This window comes from Silurus aristotelis (genome assembly GCF_946808225.1).
Source record: "Silurus aristotelis genome assembly, chromosome: 1".
Classification (NCBI taxonomy): Eukaryota; Metazoa; Chordata; class Actinopteri; order Siluriformes; family Siluridae; genus Silurus; species Silurus aristotelis.
This window is the reverse complement of record NC_139574.1, coordinates 9689937-9708013: the sequence shown is the minus strand read 5'-3', so window position 1 is coordinate 9708013 and position 18077 is coordinate 9689937. Positions and strand designations below refer to the sequence as shown.

At 37.2% G+C, this 18077-nt stretch overlaps 1 protein-coding gene across 2 annotated transcripts in view; it reads left to right on the top strand.

Annotated features, from left to right (window-relative positions):
• fars2 (phenylalanyl-tRNA synthetase 2, mitochondrial) overlaps positions 1 to 13211 on the top strand; it is a 172773-nt gene extending 159562 nt beyond the window's left edge. For both annotated transcript variants that reach the window (XM_083547163.1, XM_083547162.1), the window contains exons 7-8: positions 12374 to 12554; positions 12758 to 13211. In XM_083547163.1, coding sequence (XP_083403289.1) covers positions 12374 to 12512 — 139 coding nt within the window. In that variant the 3' untranslated portion in view covers positions 12513 to 12554; positions 12758 to 13211. The remainder of the gene's footprint in view (positions 1 to 12373; positions 12555 to 12757) is intronic.
• Positions 13212 to 18077: the final 4866 nt, after the last annotated feature.

The following is an 18077-nucleotide window of genomic DNA, read 5'->3' as shown; positions in this document are numbered from 1 at the left end:
GCCAGTAGGTCAATTACACCTAGGTGTGAGTGTGTGTGGTTTTTGCATTTAACTGGTGTCCCACCCAGGGTGTAGTTCTTACCTCTCTCCCAGTTTTTCCAGGATAGGTTCCAGCTCTATTCAAGCTCTGACCAGGATTCAGCAGACAAAACAGAAAATGAGTCAGAGTAATATGGCACTGCCTACTGGAGATAAGCCAACACTAGTATTTTTTTCCCAACATTGCTCACAGTGCAGTTTAAGTGCCTCCTGAGGAGTGAAGAGAACTGGGTCAGATATCACAGTAAAATCAGGTACACTTGTACTTGTGAACATTGTTTTGCTATCAAAATATATTATCTGATTATTATCGTGTTGTCATGATCTAAGATTTTATCTCACCAAGCACTTGAAGTTGTTTAATAGGTCAATTGTCTTCCAGCAGTGCAATGCATATAATCATGGTGAGTATAATCAGTCTGGTGAGTCTTGATTTCTGCTGAGGCTCACAGATAGATTAACCATCTTGTAATGCTCTTACCAGGTGAATAATCATGTCAATAATAATACGCAAAATAATACTCCATGTCACCAAGCAACAGTCGTCTGCAACTGGTTTCATGAACCTAAAAATGAAAGTTAACTATAGTGGCCTTCCCAGTCACCAGATTAAAATTCAGTGAAACACATTTGGGATGTGGGAGAACAAGAGATTTGCAGTACGAAAGTGCACTTGAAAAATCTGCAAGAATTGTGTGATTTAATCATTTCAACATGCTCCAGAACCCCAAAGGACCATTTCCAACATCTTGTGGAATCCATGCTCTAAAGTATTAAGGCTGTTTTGAAAGCAAAGGGAAGCCCTACCCAGTTGTACAGTGCTCCTAGTACTCTAAGTGTATAATCTAAGTGTATAATCCACTTAAGCATCATCTTTAAGATGCAGCTTTATAGCATTTTGTTATACATTTTACCTCAGACCGCTCTGCATTTGTAATATGGGAGATGTAGCAAATAAATACTGCGATTGGGTCATATGTGTGATCTTAAAAATTCTGATACACATTGTGAAGGCATTCTCTGGAGCAACACAGACATTTCCGACCATTATACTTTTGTTTTGGACGAAGTGCGCATTCCAGGAAGCTCGTAATGGAAAGCTAAGGCTGCCCCTTTAGCTTATTATCGCATTAAAAAACAACAATGGTTCTCACTTCACAGAATATCACATTGCTTGAGTGCTTGAGCTGTTAGTACCACTCCCGGTTGGAAATCATTAGAAGCCCACTGAATGAATTTTCCCTGTCTACTCGTCTTCCTTCTCTCCAAGCTGAACCTGTTGGAGGGTGTCAGCTTGCATGATTGGCTTCCTCTCTGAAATGCATGCACTCTCACTGGATCTTTTACTGTAAGTCAGCTTTGTGCAGTTTATATTAAAGAAACTTTGAGTTTATTACCATTGGCCCTGACGTGATCCCTTCAAATGAAATGGCAAAATCCTTTTTCTTATTAAGGAGCATCGAAAACAAGGACGCATGCTTCATATGAATTAAATATTCCATCAGCACTCCTCTCAAATACACATTACAAAAAAATCTGAACCACGGCTTTATCTTATTTTTAAGTGTAAGACTATGAACTCAGAGCTGTTCACACTGAGCTTTGCCAAGACTTTTATGTTGCTGCAGACCACAATGCACGCTTAGGGTGGATATGGTACACGCACCCTCTATTATAATCTAATCTATTGTTCACTGAGTTTACAATTGACAATGTACTTAAAATGCTATCACAGTCCTTTTAAATTCTCATTTCTGATTGGTCAGAATGTGTGCATTAATTCTTGAATGCTGAACGCAAGGCAAATCACACTCATATGCATTACATAATGAATGCATGTGCTCTCATACATTATTGTTTCTATAGTAACAACTCTAGATAGTGCTGATCTGATCGGTCTCGGGTCGATATCGGCAAAATATAACGAGTTGGATATCAGGAGGGAAAAGAAATAATTTAATTCAGAAAAGCAAATGTAATTCTTCAGGATTGGTTGATAGGATATATTTTATTATTAATATTTATGTGTGCAATGTAAGGATTTTTGTGTAAAAGGGTTTTGGTTTTTTTCTTCATGCTTTTTCTGTATGAAGGTGTTTCATTTTAAACAAATCTTTTCAAAGCTTAGTAGTTTTTCAAGGAAAGAAAATCAGATGGGTATTGGTTGATACGCATTAGGGCTTTTCACACTGTGCTTAACCTCGGGCTATCATCATTCTATACACCGTTATTAACCCCAGGTAGTGGAACCATTCACACTTGTAATTTAGGAGCCGAGTTAGCACCTTTTCACCCAGGGTTATAAAATCCTGTTCCGACGCAGGTTTAGCACCAGGGTTATGAAACTTTTAGCACCACTTGTGCGCCGTTAACCCCACATTGTGATGCCAAACGCATACAGCAAGATGCTTAGCAACAGACATGCAGTAAGAAATGTAACAGCGCTTTGTACCCATGCTTTGTACAGTCACTGACGACTTGCATGTTGTGTAAACGGGTGTTGCAGTGTTTGAATGGGATTTTGTGTCTAAAAAAAATACCCAGGAGGATTGACATGCTGAATATTTTCCCATTTCCATTAGACAGGTATTTTAACCAGTCACACATTTTGTATCTTAGCAATGGGAGTTTTTCAGATATGCAAATATAAATGTCTACCTAGGTTTTAGAAATGTACACTGTGAAATTACAAATGCAGTCAGATTATAAATACCAGTAGTGGGCCGTGCATTTCACACCTATGCCTCAGTGTTGTCCTGCCTGAACAAATCCACCTCTTAATACCAACATTATGATGCCACGGCTATAGAAACCATCAACGCAGTATAACAGAGTGCTGCATTACAAACAGGTATTTCATACAGCGAGAAAGCCATTATTAAAGCAAGAAACCCAAACAAGGCTTCTTTTATTACAGCCACAGCTGCACCACCAGCCTACATCAACTCTAGCAGAAGCATCAATATTAACTTTCTTTCTGCTTCTCCCATTAGGGGTCGCCACAGCGGATCATCCGCATGTTGGATTTGGCACATGTTTTTACGCTGGATGCCCTTCCTAACGCAACCATTCCCCCCCCCCCCCCCCCATTTATTCGGGCTTGGGACCGGGATTAAGAGTGGCTGGAGTCGGTTCCCTGACTGGGGATTGAACCCGGGCTGCAGCGGTGAGAGCGCCGCATCCTAACCACTAGACCACTAGGGGACCTAGAAGCATCAATATTAACCTTATAAAATTGTTTTCGGGGCATTTTTCCATGCATTACAGTTTTCCTGGGGATTTAAAATAAAGGCAAGTTGTGTGTTTATGTGCAAATTCTACAAGAAAGAAAAAAAAAAATGTTTCATGAAAAAGCTTAACATCTGTTTCGAACTGTTGTAGACCACCTTTCCTCACGATGTCCAACTTTTCTTGTAAGTGTATCTGCGACCAAATCGATTTCTTCTCCTCTGGTAGCCATTGTGGAAAAAAAAATCAGCTATTAAATCCACACGGATATATTTGAGCGTGTGCAGTTTGCGACAGACGCGTGTTGCGAGTCTGAATAGCCCGCTCCCTGACCATCCAATCAAGAAACATGAAATTGCAGATTGTTTGGATGCCATCCAGGGGACCTTGGAGTGGCCAGATTGCAGTCTGAATGGTTAAAGCAACAGCTTGTAGCAACATAGATTAGAATCTAACAAGAGTCTGTGCTGTTCATTTTCGCTGGCCTTACCGCAATACGTGATGTGAAGACTGAAATCTGATTGGATAGAAACCCGAAACCTAAAATTGGTGGCACAACAGCAACTGCGCACCCAAGAGAAACGCTGTGAAATGAAAAGAAGGGACTTTTGAGAATGATTTAATACAGGCCAGCAGAGAAGGTCTTACTGGCCCATCGCTGATAAATACATTACATACATATTACACTGAATATAAGCAGTATTCCATTTTCCCAGGGTTTTAAAAGCTCTAGGGATACTATTTTAAACATCAAAAGGCTGAGGGTTTTGGTATAGGTGCTGATGTCAAAAAAGAAAATGTTGTATAGTGATATGGTGCTGTAAATGGTTTTCCTATAAGGGAAATAAAAGCACTTTAGTACATAAAATCTAACTTTGAACGGGGAGGGATTTTTAACAATGTGACAATTTTTTGACATACAGCTAATTTACTGGTCTTGGGCAAAATACCAGTTATGTATCAACTAACTTTTTAATGCAAATGTCTCGTTTGGTGCCCAACAGTCATGTTTGCAGTGTGACAGTGGTCTTTACAGCACTTTTGGAGCTTGAATTAGAACATCTGGTTTAAACCAGTTCTGTCAATCCTCAGTATGTTGTCCTCTACCTCACTGAAACAGCAGCTGAACCGATTCTTTTTCGGAATCGATTCAAACAAGATCAAGGTCACAGCAAAGTCAAACATCTGCATTTTTTTTTTTCTTGTTTGAATGATATTTGACTTGTACTTCCAACATTCCATTTACTAACAAGAAGAACTAGATTTCCGCATGCTTTCTACTCACACTTCCACTGAAGAAGAGGCCATCCTGCTCAGGGATAACTATGTGCTTATCTTCTATTTTGGAACAAACTCTGATATTGATTGTTCTAAGTATCTTTGACTTGTCATCAGGTGGTAACAGTAACATCTTAACGTCGGATTATAGGATTATTTTCCTATAACAGCATGTCCTGTTGTTTTAATCCTTTAAAAATAGAAAAGGAGATTAAATACTAAATATGAAGTTTAGAAGACAAGATTTAAATTAAGATTTTGATAGTAGAAATTAGCAAACAGCATTATATTACTATGGTTTATCCACAGGAAAACATTCCACTTTTTCCCCTTTTCCTTTTTTTGTTCCCCCAGAAAGTAGTCTGTATCGAGGGACACACAACCACCAGCGTTCTTGTTCAAATCCTTTTCAAATCATGCAAATTGCACTCCCAATTCTCCACTCGCTCTTCTATAGGCTTATAAACCAGAAGTAGTGGAATGGGAAATGGAAATGATGAAGATAAAAGTGCAAGCAAAAGAGACAAAGAATCACAAATATTATTGGACTCAATACTCATTTCTCAAACTGTAGGTTTGAGGCCACACTGGCACTGAAGAAAACCTGTTACTTGTGTATATCTGATCACAGACACAAGCTGTTCACCTGGAGTGAAGTAGCAGGTCGCAGGGTGCAAACACGGTTCCGTCATCGGTTCTGTTGGTTTGCTTTACAGTTCGATGCATTATATGCAGCACTTATCCTTCTGTATATGTAAAGCAAACTGTAGTGGTGGGAGACGGGAGAATTTCCCTTCTCGTGAACCAGATTTGGTTTCTGGCTGGTGTTTCTTGTTAAAAAGTGTTGCCTCACTACAGGGGTTGTTAGTAAAATGTTCAAAGATATGGTCCTCACATTGAAAACACCACTATAACGTTTTTGTGCTTAACCCTGAAAATGTTTGCTTGAATTCTCTCTTGTTCATAAGATATATACAATATTGGACAGATGTCAATGTTTCAAAGATAACATTTCTGAAAGATTTCAAAAACATCTGCTGGAGTAGCCAATAGCAGGCTTTTTCACTGTGTTATTAGGAAAATGTTCTAACATAAGGTTACCAGTTAAATTTAGGAAAAGACTGAATTTGATTTTAGTTTTATCTTTTTTTTTTCTTTTTAACAACCACCATGTTTTACATTTGATCCTTTTGGAAGCAGGTGCAAAAAAACTTTCAATTATTTGGTACAAATATTCAATATTATATATATAATATATTTCAATCTTTCTTATTTCTTATTATAGGATTACAATAAACAAAGTATAGGATTATTAAACACATTTGAGCTTTAAATAGTTTTTGGACATTCTAGAAACAAGCAAAATAACCCATTAGATCAAGAAAACTACAAGCTTAGAAAATAAGTAATGTCCAGAAAGGTTGAAGAAGAATATATTTGGTTTATTGCAATTTAATCATATGAATCATATTTTTATTTTTAAAAGCTGTGATCCCATATTTTATTTACTTCTTATGTGATGCTGATTGTAAAGAATTACAGGTTGGTTAGTTAGTTAGTTAGTTGGTTGGTGAGTTGGTTAGTTAGTTGGTTAGTTATTAGTATTAACAGTGGCAGGCCGTCAGGGACAGCAATACTTTCTCTTACTGAAATATGCTTAAATATTTTTTTATCCATGAATATGTATTCAATTATTTCCAATTATTCTCATCATTTTAAAGCATTTCTCTCAGATGTGGAGAAGTACATCTGAGTGTAAATTTAGGTTTGAGTTTCTATCCAATCTGATTTAAGCCGTCAAACGTTGCCGCAATATTATCCATTTCATGAGGATAATATTGATGCTTCTGCTGGAGATGTTGTATGCGGATGGTGCAGCTGTGGCTGCAGTAACAGAGGACTTTTTAATTAGTGTTTAAAGGGTTTTTTGCTTTAGTGATGGCGTTCAGTCTCGCTGTATGAGATACCTGTCCGTGATGCAGTGCTCTGTTATACTGCATTCTCTATAATTTTGATGGTTTCTATAGTCATAGTGTTGTAATAATGGTACTAGGAGGTAGATTGACTAGAGCATTGCTATAGTGAGAAAAGGCCAATCTGACCAGTTGCTTCCACTGTTTTTACAGTGGTCTCCATTCGACTCAGCTGTAATGCTCTGTAAAATGATGCCAGGCGAGTACAATAAATATCAGCACCCCTGTGATTCAGTGACATTTAGAAAAACTGTAAGCTCAGCCTTAATATGCATTAATATACTGTGTTCTCCCACATGCCATGCATCCATTAGATTTGTGTTTCATCTGTCTGCTTGGGTCTGTCGCCTTTTCATACTCCTTAGAAAAAATAAATAAATAAGCACAAATTGGCATGTATAACTGCATCTGCTGTCTCCCAAACCAGCTTCTACTACACAATAAAATGGCGAAGGCTTCAATAAAACTGTATTATGTGTATTCGGATCACCGTTCACCTTCCCATGGTAGGTGAGTTGTTGAACTCCTGTGCACTTACTCAAAATATAACGTTGTTTCATGCCAGTGAACGAAGAAAAGGAGGGTGTAGGAAGATATGCATAAACTATAATCCACCAATTAATTAGTTACTCCCAGGATGACTTCATCATCTGGAATAGAAAGGATTAGTTTTGTGTTTTAATTATTAAATTGTAACTGTGTTGTTTTTTTTTGTTTTTTTTGGTTTTTTCTTGGAAAAAGAAAAAAATACGATGATGTATCCATTTAATTTTCTAGTCCTCATCACTTATTTTGTTGAGTCATTTTATTTGCTAATTAAAAATAAATAAATAAATCAATCACTTCACTGCTTTAGAAAATCACTTTATCCAATTAGCCTGTTTGGCTGCAGGATCCATGAGTAAAATAACATGTCCCAGTGGCAATCAGCGGTGTCCCAAATTTGTCAGGCGTTCTCGTTTGCACGCCTCACACAGTAGATATCTGGCTGAGCGTCGCAGAAAAATCCTTCCACAAGTATCTAGTGTTGCGTTCCACAGCCACAGCATTTGCCAGCTATTTTTGTAGGTGCCTACTTTCACAAATCCGGGATTTTCGATGTTGCAAGTTTCGGGTTATTTTTGGTATGTTAATTGCTTTCACATATTCTATGTTCCTCTTTTTTTAGTTCTCTCTTTTTGGGCTTGTAGTTGGACTAATTATAAGAGTTTTCACAGCAAACAGGAGTATGATCTTCCCCAATATGTCAGTCATTTACAGATGAGATTCCCTGCTGATCACACTTATCCATGAACTAATTCGAGCACAGATGTTGTATTTCCCTTTTGATAAAGAGAGTTGTTGTTTCATCTGCAGTGAAATGAGACTCGCACAAGCACTGAAATTATTTTAGCTAATTATCTTAGCTTAAAGCGCATGCATGCGTCACTCATGACACTTGTGTCACTCATGAATGTGTATTAGAGCAAAAAAATGCATTTATGTAGCCTTATTTGCATATTCATGTTGTTTTACATATTAAAGCCAAATGCACAGCAGGGTTCAGAAGTCTGGGACCACACTGAACTTTTTTTTAAACAAAGAAAGGAGATTGTCAGTATTTAATATTTGAGCTGTTGCACTGTGTCTATGTCTATATTCGAATGTAAGTAAATTTCAATATTAATCATTGGTCCAAAAGTTCCGATTTTTCTTTTAGTATGATCCTACCCATTTAAGCATGTGTACAGGTGATATACTGGTGGATTCGATCGCATAGATTATTATCTTTTAAACATGCGTGTGGAGTCTGTATGAGATTGAGCACACACTGTTATTAAAGCTAAAAGGGGTGCACAATTTTTTTCAATACGTGCATGCACCATTTAAAGACTTTTCACACGCCCGTGGTTGCTGATATCATTTGTAATGAGTTTGTAAAAATGTTAATTTAATTATAAACTACTAGAAAACAGAAGCATTTCTGGACTGGTCTCCATTTATTCCTGTTTAATTCACTTTTAACTAAATAACCCAAATTAAAACCTAATACAGTTCAACTCACTGGATAAATGACATACTTGTTTTGGACGTTAATATAAAGAGCAGTAGTGTACTCCAACATGGCATTAACAAAAATAACTCTTTTATATTCTTTTCACAGTTTAGCTTTTATCAAAATAAATCACACATTTTACTCGTGTTCCTTTGTGACAAAACAAGCTTGCTCCTGGGCCTGATAAACCCTCGTTACTAATTGTATTCTGGATTTCAAGTAAACTAATTAGTAAAAACTGGAGGTGCTCTGGCGTCTGAAGCCGAGCCTTTAAAGTTTTTCAGGTTGCATAGCAACTGAATAAGAGCATTGTGGTGTTGTCTCATGAAAGACAATAACATCTGGGGGCGGGGGGGGGGGGGGCTTTTCAAGGTATTTTCTAGCCTTTATGTGAAAAACGAGTCTCATTTATTTTTATCTGCAAAGCAATACCTATTTGTACCTGGGTTTTCGAGCCATATGTGGTTCTTAACCAAACTGTATTGGAGGCACACAATAGTATCGGATGATTTTGCGTGAAATTTTCCTTCACTTGAACTAAGAGACTCAAATCTGTTCCAGAATGACAATGCCTCTGTGCACAAAGCCAGCTTCATGAACATCTGCTTTAGATGGTTTCGAGTTGAAGATCTCCTTTTATAGAGCTCTGACCTCAAACCTACTGAAAACCTTCCTGATAAATTGGAACACTGACTACACAGCAGGTCACCTCACTCTACATCAGAACCTGACTTTACTAACACTTCTCCTATTACAGCACACACAATGTTATTTAGAATACGAGGTGGTATCAAAAAGCTTCGAGATTAGCTTTGCTTACAAGAAAGTACTTTACACACTAGCACCTTCAAAATGGTCCCCTTACACAGCACTCTTCTGGGATGTGTCCTATAAGTATATTTTCGAAGCGTGTCAAACGCCTTCCGCGATTCACATTTACGCAGTGGTGTCAAAATGGCGACCTCTGAAGCTGAAAATCTCAGCTTCGGGAAGAGGGTGAAGTCTGCAGGAGCCTAATCTGGCTAGTAGGGTGGGTGCAGAAGTGAGATCATGTTGTTTCCAGCGAGAAGCTCACGTGTGAGGAGAGCTCAGTGTCAGAATGATCACGTAGTTAGAGAAGCACCAGTTGCACAGCTCAGGATGTACACCAGGATAATGTGTTTTAGCACTCTGACTTATGAAGGTTGGTGCTCCCTGTGACTGTGCATGCAGCCTTTTGCTGCCATCTGTTGGCGTGTTGCAAAACTAGTCTCCACACTTTTTAATACTACCTTGTATAAAAACTGCATACAAACAATACATGCCAAAAAGATTGTGGATGCCTGACAACTGCACCCTTGTGTCCATGCTGAACATTTCATTCCAGATTTATTTCCCCCCTTGCTATGAAAATAACCTCTGCTCCTCTTTCACTGCATTCCATAACCATGGGCATTATTATGGAATTTGACGTAACATGGTGTCCCCACTCTTCTGGGAAGGCTTTCTACTAGATTTTAAAGTAAGGTTGTAGAAAGGTTGTGATCATTCAGCTACAAGAGCATGAGTGAGGTCATGCACTGATGTTGGGTGAGGAGGTCTGGGATTCTGCTAGCGATCCAGTTAATAACGGAGGTATTCAGTGGGGTTGAGGTCCAAGGCTCTATGGAAGACACTACTCTACACCCTTAAAACAGCTCACTTGTGTGTACAGGGACAATGTCATGCTGGATGCAGTTTTGGCTTCTTAGTTTCAGTAAATGGAAATTGTAATGCTACAGGATCCAAAGACATATAAAGATGTCCTTGTTTGGGGAAGTTGCGAATGGCTGACTTTGATTTCCACACCTTGTCTTTTTTCCACTGTGTGTGATTGGTTACTATGTTTAAAATGTCTGCCGATATGATTGGTTAATATTTGTTGAATGCCTTGTAAATGTATTTTTTGTACCTGACGTCTTTCTTTTGTATTTATGTTGTTTGCTGTTGCAGCACCCAAATTTCCCCTCGGGGATCAATAAGTATAACTATTTTATCTATTTAATTTATTCTAAAGCATTCTTTTATACAATATTCAGATGCAATATGTGGATAAATGGATGCCTACTGACAATGGTTTGTGGGATTTCTCTCAGGCTGTTTGCTTTCCATGCATGGTCATATGATCTTGGACTGCAACACACACCAGCCTGCTCTTCCTGACAGAAAATCTGGTGCTGGCAAAGTGAATCTGATTAAACCGCTCACACTACATGCCATGTGTTTGTGTTGGAATCCCAGCGGCTGCTCCTGCGCTAGTTACCTCCCAGCCAGTTTGTTTTACTTGCTTGGGCGAAAAAGTGTACCCCAGCTGCAAATATGCAAATATTCCAGTTATTGTGGAAATAAATTCAGGATTTATAGGTATCAGGCTTAACCTTTTCTTTAGGACACACCACAGTGTTCTTTTCCATAGTTTCTGTCTCATACTGTTCCTTCGGGGGGTTTTTTGCCACGTCATGCTATCCATGAGTTAAGCTACATGTCTAAAATTACATTTTAATAATCAAAGTATTATAGCATATTTCAGTGTACTTTGCAAGTTCTTAAATTTTACACATTCTGTGCTATTTTTAATCTGGTGCCTTTTTTATTTCTAAATTATTAAACCTGTTTGGGGTGGGTGATAATTCACTCAGATAAGGATAGAGTACAAGTTAAATTGAGGCTAATCAGTGAAGGACAGCAGCAAAGTAAATGTAATTTTTAACTGTATTTAAATGGCTTTCTCATGTATCTGTACTAAAGTACTTCCCTTTGGAGAGATTTTTTACTTTAACTTCACTACATTTCAAAGTCACATATGTTCTTTTTTACTGAACTACATTTTGCTAAATCAGTCGTTCTTATTTATTTATGAGAGCGCACGCTCTCGGTTTTAAACTTGAAGTGATTGCAGGTTGGTGGCATCTACTTATCACCAACATACAGTTCAGCATCAGTTCAACAACAAGCATTTTGATAGTAATTAATAATAGAAGGAACTCCTGACTCGAACTTGCCACAATACTCTTATTTATTTATTTATTTATTTATTTTAAAGATCATTATAATTTTAATAGATAACAATCAAAGATGAATTAATTAGTATAATTTTATTAATAGACTGGTGTGCAAAAAATAACATTCAAGTCTCTTCACTTTGGTACTTTCACTTTAATACTTTGGATACTTACTATAAGTACATTTGAACTCACATACATTTGTACTTTTACTCAAGTGAAAGTTTAAAGGGAGAACTTTTACTTTTACTGGAGTCATATTTTAGTTCTACATTAACTCAAGTGCATGTTTTGTGCACTTCATCCACCTCTGAAGCTAACATTAGCAACATGCCGTTAAGCTTGCAGGCAGTGAAGTAGTGTACACCGCTTATCAACAACTCCTAAAAGAGCTCTAACAATGATCTATGAGGTCATTAATGGAAGTCTTTGACTTCAGACATTAGGACACATTAGGACAGAAATTCGCTAAAAAACAGCAAAAAAAAACTACAAATGACCATCAAGCTCACTGCATTTTATGCCATTGTTGTTTTTTTTATGTACACTTATATCACCCGATGTATTTGGAAGATTGTGTGTTTATATATTTAATCCATAGATTGCATATAAATTGATTGCTTTCCTTTTATATCAATAATGTTGGAGTGCTTAATGTGTTTTAAATGACTCTCTACATTTCTTTTGAAGCCACATTGGAAAAACGCTCAAAATATTACATTTTCACCAATTCTTCCAACTCTCAGTTTATCTGGATTCTCTTTTAATTTGATGACTCTTTTCTGCATGTTTTCTCACAGGACCAATAAGGTGAGCCACTGTTACCGCATCGTGTACCGCCACATGGAGAGAACTTTGAGCCAAGAAGAAGTGCGGCTGATTCACCAGGCCATTGAACAGGCAGCTGAGCAAAAGCTGGGGGTACAAGGGAGATTCTGATTCCTCTTCATCCTGTATCCACTTGAAGACTACACGAAGAATGTAATTTCTCACAAAACACACTGCTTGAATTTCTTGGACAAGCAGGAGGTCAATTTTTTTAAAGAGATGAATTGCACAGACTGTTAATTTGATCCTTTTAAGCTTGGCTATTAACTCACTTCTGGCTACAGTATTTGTTGATCTAAATAAAAGTCTTGTGCTCACACATGCACTGTTGACCTTGATCCCTCTCTTTTTATCAGGTTCATCGCTCGTATACCGAACACATGCAGCGTTCTTAAATCCCTTTTCTCCTGCCGCCTGCAGTAACCTTGCATCTGAAGCTCTGAGAGGCTGATCTTAAATACCTCCATCACAGCAGCATGTCGCCTGGAGGGAAAGGCCTTTGATTTAATGCAGGCATTCTGTAGTCCGTTTACTCCAGTGGATTCCAGACAGCAGGGAAGACAAAAGGAAAAGATTGAGGAAAGACTTTCTTTGCACTTATTTCTAACTTTTGCATTACTTTTAATGAACATTTCATCTGGAACATAATGATTTTTTTTTTTTTCTTTTAGGAGTTAATTAATTATTGCAGAAAATAAATTAGGAATAAATCTGACTGCTAACAGGTCTTGTAATGTAATGTTCAGTTTATTAGGGGGTTGGGTGATTAATAATAAACTAAGCACCAGACAAATTGGTGCTGGTGTCTGATCAGTTGTAAAAATTTGTTTGGTCAGCACTCCTGCATTGTTGTTGCATAAATATCTATATTGTTGCCTGTTTATCATTCACTTGTAAGTAATAATGAATAAGTAATTTGTGCTGGGAATGGCTGGTATAGGAAAATAATTGGCAATAGGGTGGTTCATTCAACCCTGAATCGCAGTTTAATTAGTTACTGTTACTACCCCAAAGAGCCTGTCTCAAAGTTTTAATCCTCTACTTGCAACCCCCGCAATGTGCCATATAATTATAACCCAAATTGCAAAAAAGTTGGGACGCTGTGAAAAATATGAATAAAAACGGAATGCAATGATTTTTCGAATCTCATAAACGCATATCATATTTACAATAGAACATACAAAATATATCAAATGTTTAAACTGAGGAAATTTACCATTTTAGGGAAAAACTAAGGTAATTTTAAATTAGTTTGCTGCAACACAGCTCAAAAATTTGAAAAGGGGCAACAAAAATCTGAAAAAAGTAAGTGTTCCTAAAAATAAATAGTTGGAGAAACATTTTGCGACTGATTAGGTTTATTGACAACAGGTCAGTACGATGATCTGGTATAAATAGTGTATCTTAGAGAGACAGAGTCTCTCAGAAGTAAAGATGGGCAGAGCTTCACCAATCTGTGAAAGACTGTGTCTACAAATTTTGGAAGTTTCAAAATAATGTTCCTCAAAATAAAATAGCAAAACAGTTGAATATATCATAACTTACAGTGCATATCATCAAAAGATTCAAAGAATCTGGAGAAATCTCTGTGCACAAGGGACAAGGGTTATCCAATATTGGAAATCACTGCATGGGCTCATTAACACCACCAGAAATCATTGTCTGTAAACACAGTTTGTCATGTCATCCACAAATGTAGGTTAAATCTCTATCATGCAAAGAAGAAGGCATGAGTGAACATGATCCAAAAAACACCACCATCCTCTCTAGGCCAAAGCTCATTTAAAAATGTACTGCAGCAAAGTGGAAAACTGTTCTGTGGAATGATGAATCGAAATTTGAATTTAACTTGAACTTTTTCACCAGACTAAAGAGGAGAGGGATCATCTGGCTTGTTATTGGCGCTCAGTTAAAAAAAGCTGAATCTCTGATGGTATGGGAAAGTATCAGTGCCTGTGGAATGGGCAGCTTGCACATTTGGAAAGGCTCTATTAAAGCTTAATAGTATATACAGGTTTTGGAGCAACAAATGCTTCCATCCAGAAAATGTCTTCTTCAGGGAAGCCCTTGCATATTTTAGTAAGACAATTCTAACTGCATACTGCATCTATTGCAATTGTATGCTTTGTAGTAGAATAGTCCGGGTGCTGAACTGACCTGCCAACAGTCTAGACCTTTCACCATTTGAAAACATTTGGTGCATCATAAAACATAAAATACAACAAAGGACACCCAGAACTGCTGAGCAGCAAGAATCCTGTATCAGCCACATATGGAACAACGTTGCTCTCCTAAAACATGCTCTCCTCACACATGCAGCTGACCAGTGGTAAGTATGGTCATGTCCCAACTTTTTGAGACGTGTTGCAGCCATCAAATTTAAAATGACTCAAATGTTTTCTTAAAATGGTATATTTTTTTTATGTGAATAAAATATAGGTTTATGACACTTGCAAATCATTGCATTCTGTTTTTATTTACATTTTACACAGTGTTCCAATTTCTTTCCGATTGGAGTTTTCTAATTACACATGATTAAGTGAAACATTTATGAAACAAGTTAGTTTCATCAACAATTGTCACAAAGCACTGACATGCTAGACTCCTTCCATATGTAGAGTTTTTTTTCTACATTGTGTATTTTTCATGGTTGCACTAGCCACAAACTTCCACACACACTGGATTCGGCGGAGAGGTATATATTATTTTTGCCCGTGTAGTAAAACACAGGTAGACGAGCATTAGCATCAGTAGTGCTCGCCCTGCCTCGCCTCTCCTCTTTAATGGTGCGGCAGGAAGACGTTGAATTCCAATGGTGCTAAAGCTTTAATGCTCGATAGTGCACGTGACCATTTTTTTTACATAATTGCTTTACAATTTAAAATGCCCAGTAGCAAATAATAATAAATAAAAATGCAAATAATATAAATTAAAATAATAAATAATTGGGTTTAACAAAATATCCCTGCTACACATATGCATTAAAATGATGTATACTTACAAACAAAATCTCACCTTGTAATTAATTAGGCTTTTGGTCTTTCATTATAATAACACATCTTTGATCTGTTTATTATTAATATTAGGTTATGGTCACCATACAAGCGGTGATTTGTTATTAGGACATAGATTTATTTAATAGAACATGCACATTAATACAAACTGAAGTAATTTGTCTTGCAGGCTGCACAATTTTTTACTGGTCCTGTTAAAGACAATTAATCAACACTTTCTAAGCAATCAGATTTGTCATTTGATCAGCAGTTTTTTTTCCTCTACATCCACCTACAAAATTATATGGTATGTCCTTACGAGTCCGGCGGGGGGCCGAGGCATTAGGATTAGCGTTAGATTTGCTGCTCAAAACCACTCTGCCCAGGGTTTTATGAGTTATTTGGGGTTTCTAAGCCAATGATGCTTAGGCTAGAAGTTCTCAAACTTTTTGCAGTCACCAACAAAATAAGCACAATACAATAACAGCTGGACGGAAAAATAAATTAAACAAGGCAGTTTCCCGATGGAATTAATGTACTAAACTCTTTGCAGGCTGGGCACATAAAAAATCTAATCATCATTTTTAAAACGCCATCATCTTACTATTCAGTAAATATTCACTAATAATATTTTGTGTTTATATTATTATTCATTATTATAATGATAAAAAAATTATAATTGTTATTATTATTCAATTTTATTTCTATAGTGCTTTTCACAATGGACATTGTCTCAAAGCAGCTCTACAGCATGTAATAATGATAGATCAAAAATGTATATTCAAGCAAAGGCGTAAATGTGTATTTATCCCTGATGAGCAAGCCTGGGGTGACTGTTTCAAGAAAACTCACTGAGATGGTATAAGGAAGAAACATTAAGAGGAACCAAAGTCAAAAGGGAACTCATACACATTTGGGTGACAACAAGCATTGAAGTCCTAAAAGTTGTGAGCCTCCATGGGCTTGATCAGATTTGGATCGTGGAGGCCAAGTAAACACCTTGAAATCTCTATTGTGTTCCTCAAACCATTCCTAAACAATTGTTACTGTGAGGCACATTTTACTGAAAGATTCATGACATGAAGACATGAAGGGGTGTAACTCAGTCTATAAAAGTTGGTATGTATGTGTATGTCAACATACACATCAATATCAGGACCCAAGGTTTTCCATCAAAACATTGCCCAGAGCATCACACTGTCTTTACCCACTTGACGACTTATCATATGCACCATCTCCATCCCAGGTAAGCAACAGACATACACACCTAGCTGTTCAAATGATGTCAGATGTCGTTCATTGCTCTATGGTCCAGTTATGAAGATTACATGCTCCTTGTATGTTTTTTGATTTTTGGAAAAAGAACATCATGGACACTGACTGTTAAGCTTTATCTCTCTATACACATCAAGCTGTGATTCACTTTTTGTTCTGTCACTGTTTCTATCAGAGTCAGCATTTCTGCTACAGTAGCGTTTTCATAATGCTGTAGTATCTTCTTTAGGAACAGATGGTCTAACCTTTATTCCTTGTGTGCATCAGTGGATACCCATGTCCCTGTTGTTGGTTTTTCTTTTTTGGACCACTTTTGGTATGTACCTGTATTAGCCAATGCATACCAGGAACACCCCCCAAGACCTGCTGTTTTTGAAGGTAACTGGTCGTTTAAATAATTGTCAATGTTGCTTAGGTTCTTCCTATTGGCCTCTTTTCCTGCATGCAACACATCCACTTTAAGAAATGGCTGTTCACTTACTGCCTATAATATCCCAACCCTGGTCAGGTGCTGCTGTAGCGAGATAATAAATATTATTCACTTTCTCTTTCAGCAGTTTTAATGTTTTAGCTGATTGATGCCTGTGACCACAGTTGATAAGCTATAACATTAAACTATGACAACGCTCTAGTGTTATTTATTAAAATAATAATAATTTAAAATAAACTCATTGGCTATAAATGTCATATTTTATACAGTGACAAAGTACTTCACTTACAATTTTTTGAGGCAATCATTTTGAACTTTTTATACAATTATATTTAAGCAATTTCAGTATCTATGTGATGTGATGGGTGTTTTGGAAATCTTCAGGCTTGGCAGTAGTCTTGTCAGTGTTGGTAGTGAACATTAAAAATAAGCAATGTGCTTTGGATTTCTTACTAATAAGATTTGTCATTTTTTTGTTTCTAGCTTTAACATTAACTGTTAAACTTGTTTGTAACCATGCCAAAGAATATAACAGGAGCCATTATAGTGGATTCTATTCTATTCTATTAATTTGCCTAAAACTAGACAAGCCATGTTGCATTAAAAATGTCAGGTAGGTCAGTGAGTTTGCAAGTGACAGCATGTTGCTCTTACTTGTTACAAATACCTCCTTTTGCTATTGTTTTCCTGTTCATTAAGCAGGCATTTCAGAATGAAAACAGCAATGACTCCCTCAGTCCCATGATTGTGTTTTGAAGTAAACACTGGAGCCTTCACTCTGTTGCATATGTACACTGGGGCAGGTTGGGGGAAAAGTCACAGCCTCCAATATGGCATTTGTTAGAACGTGCCAAAGAAAAGTGATCTGCATCCAAATTATTCCTGCATTGTGTGTGTGTGTGTGTGTGTGTGTGTGTGTGTGTGTGTGTGTGTGTGTGTGTGTGTGTGTGTGTTTGTGTGGGTGTGTGTGTGTGTGCC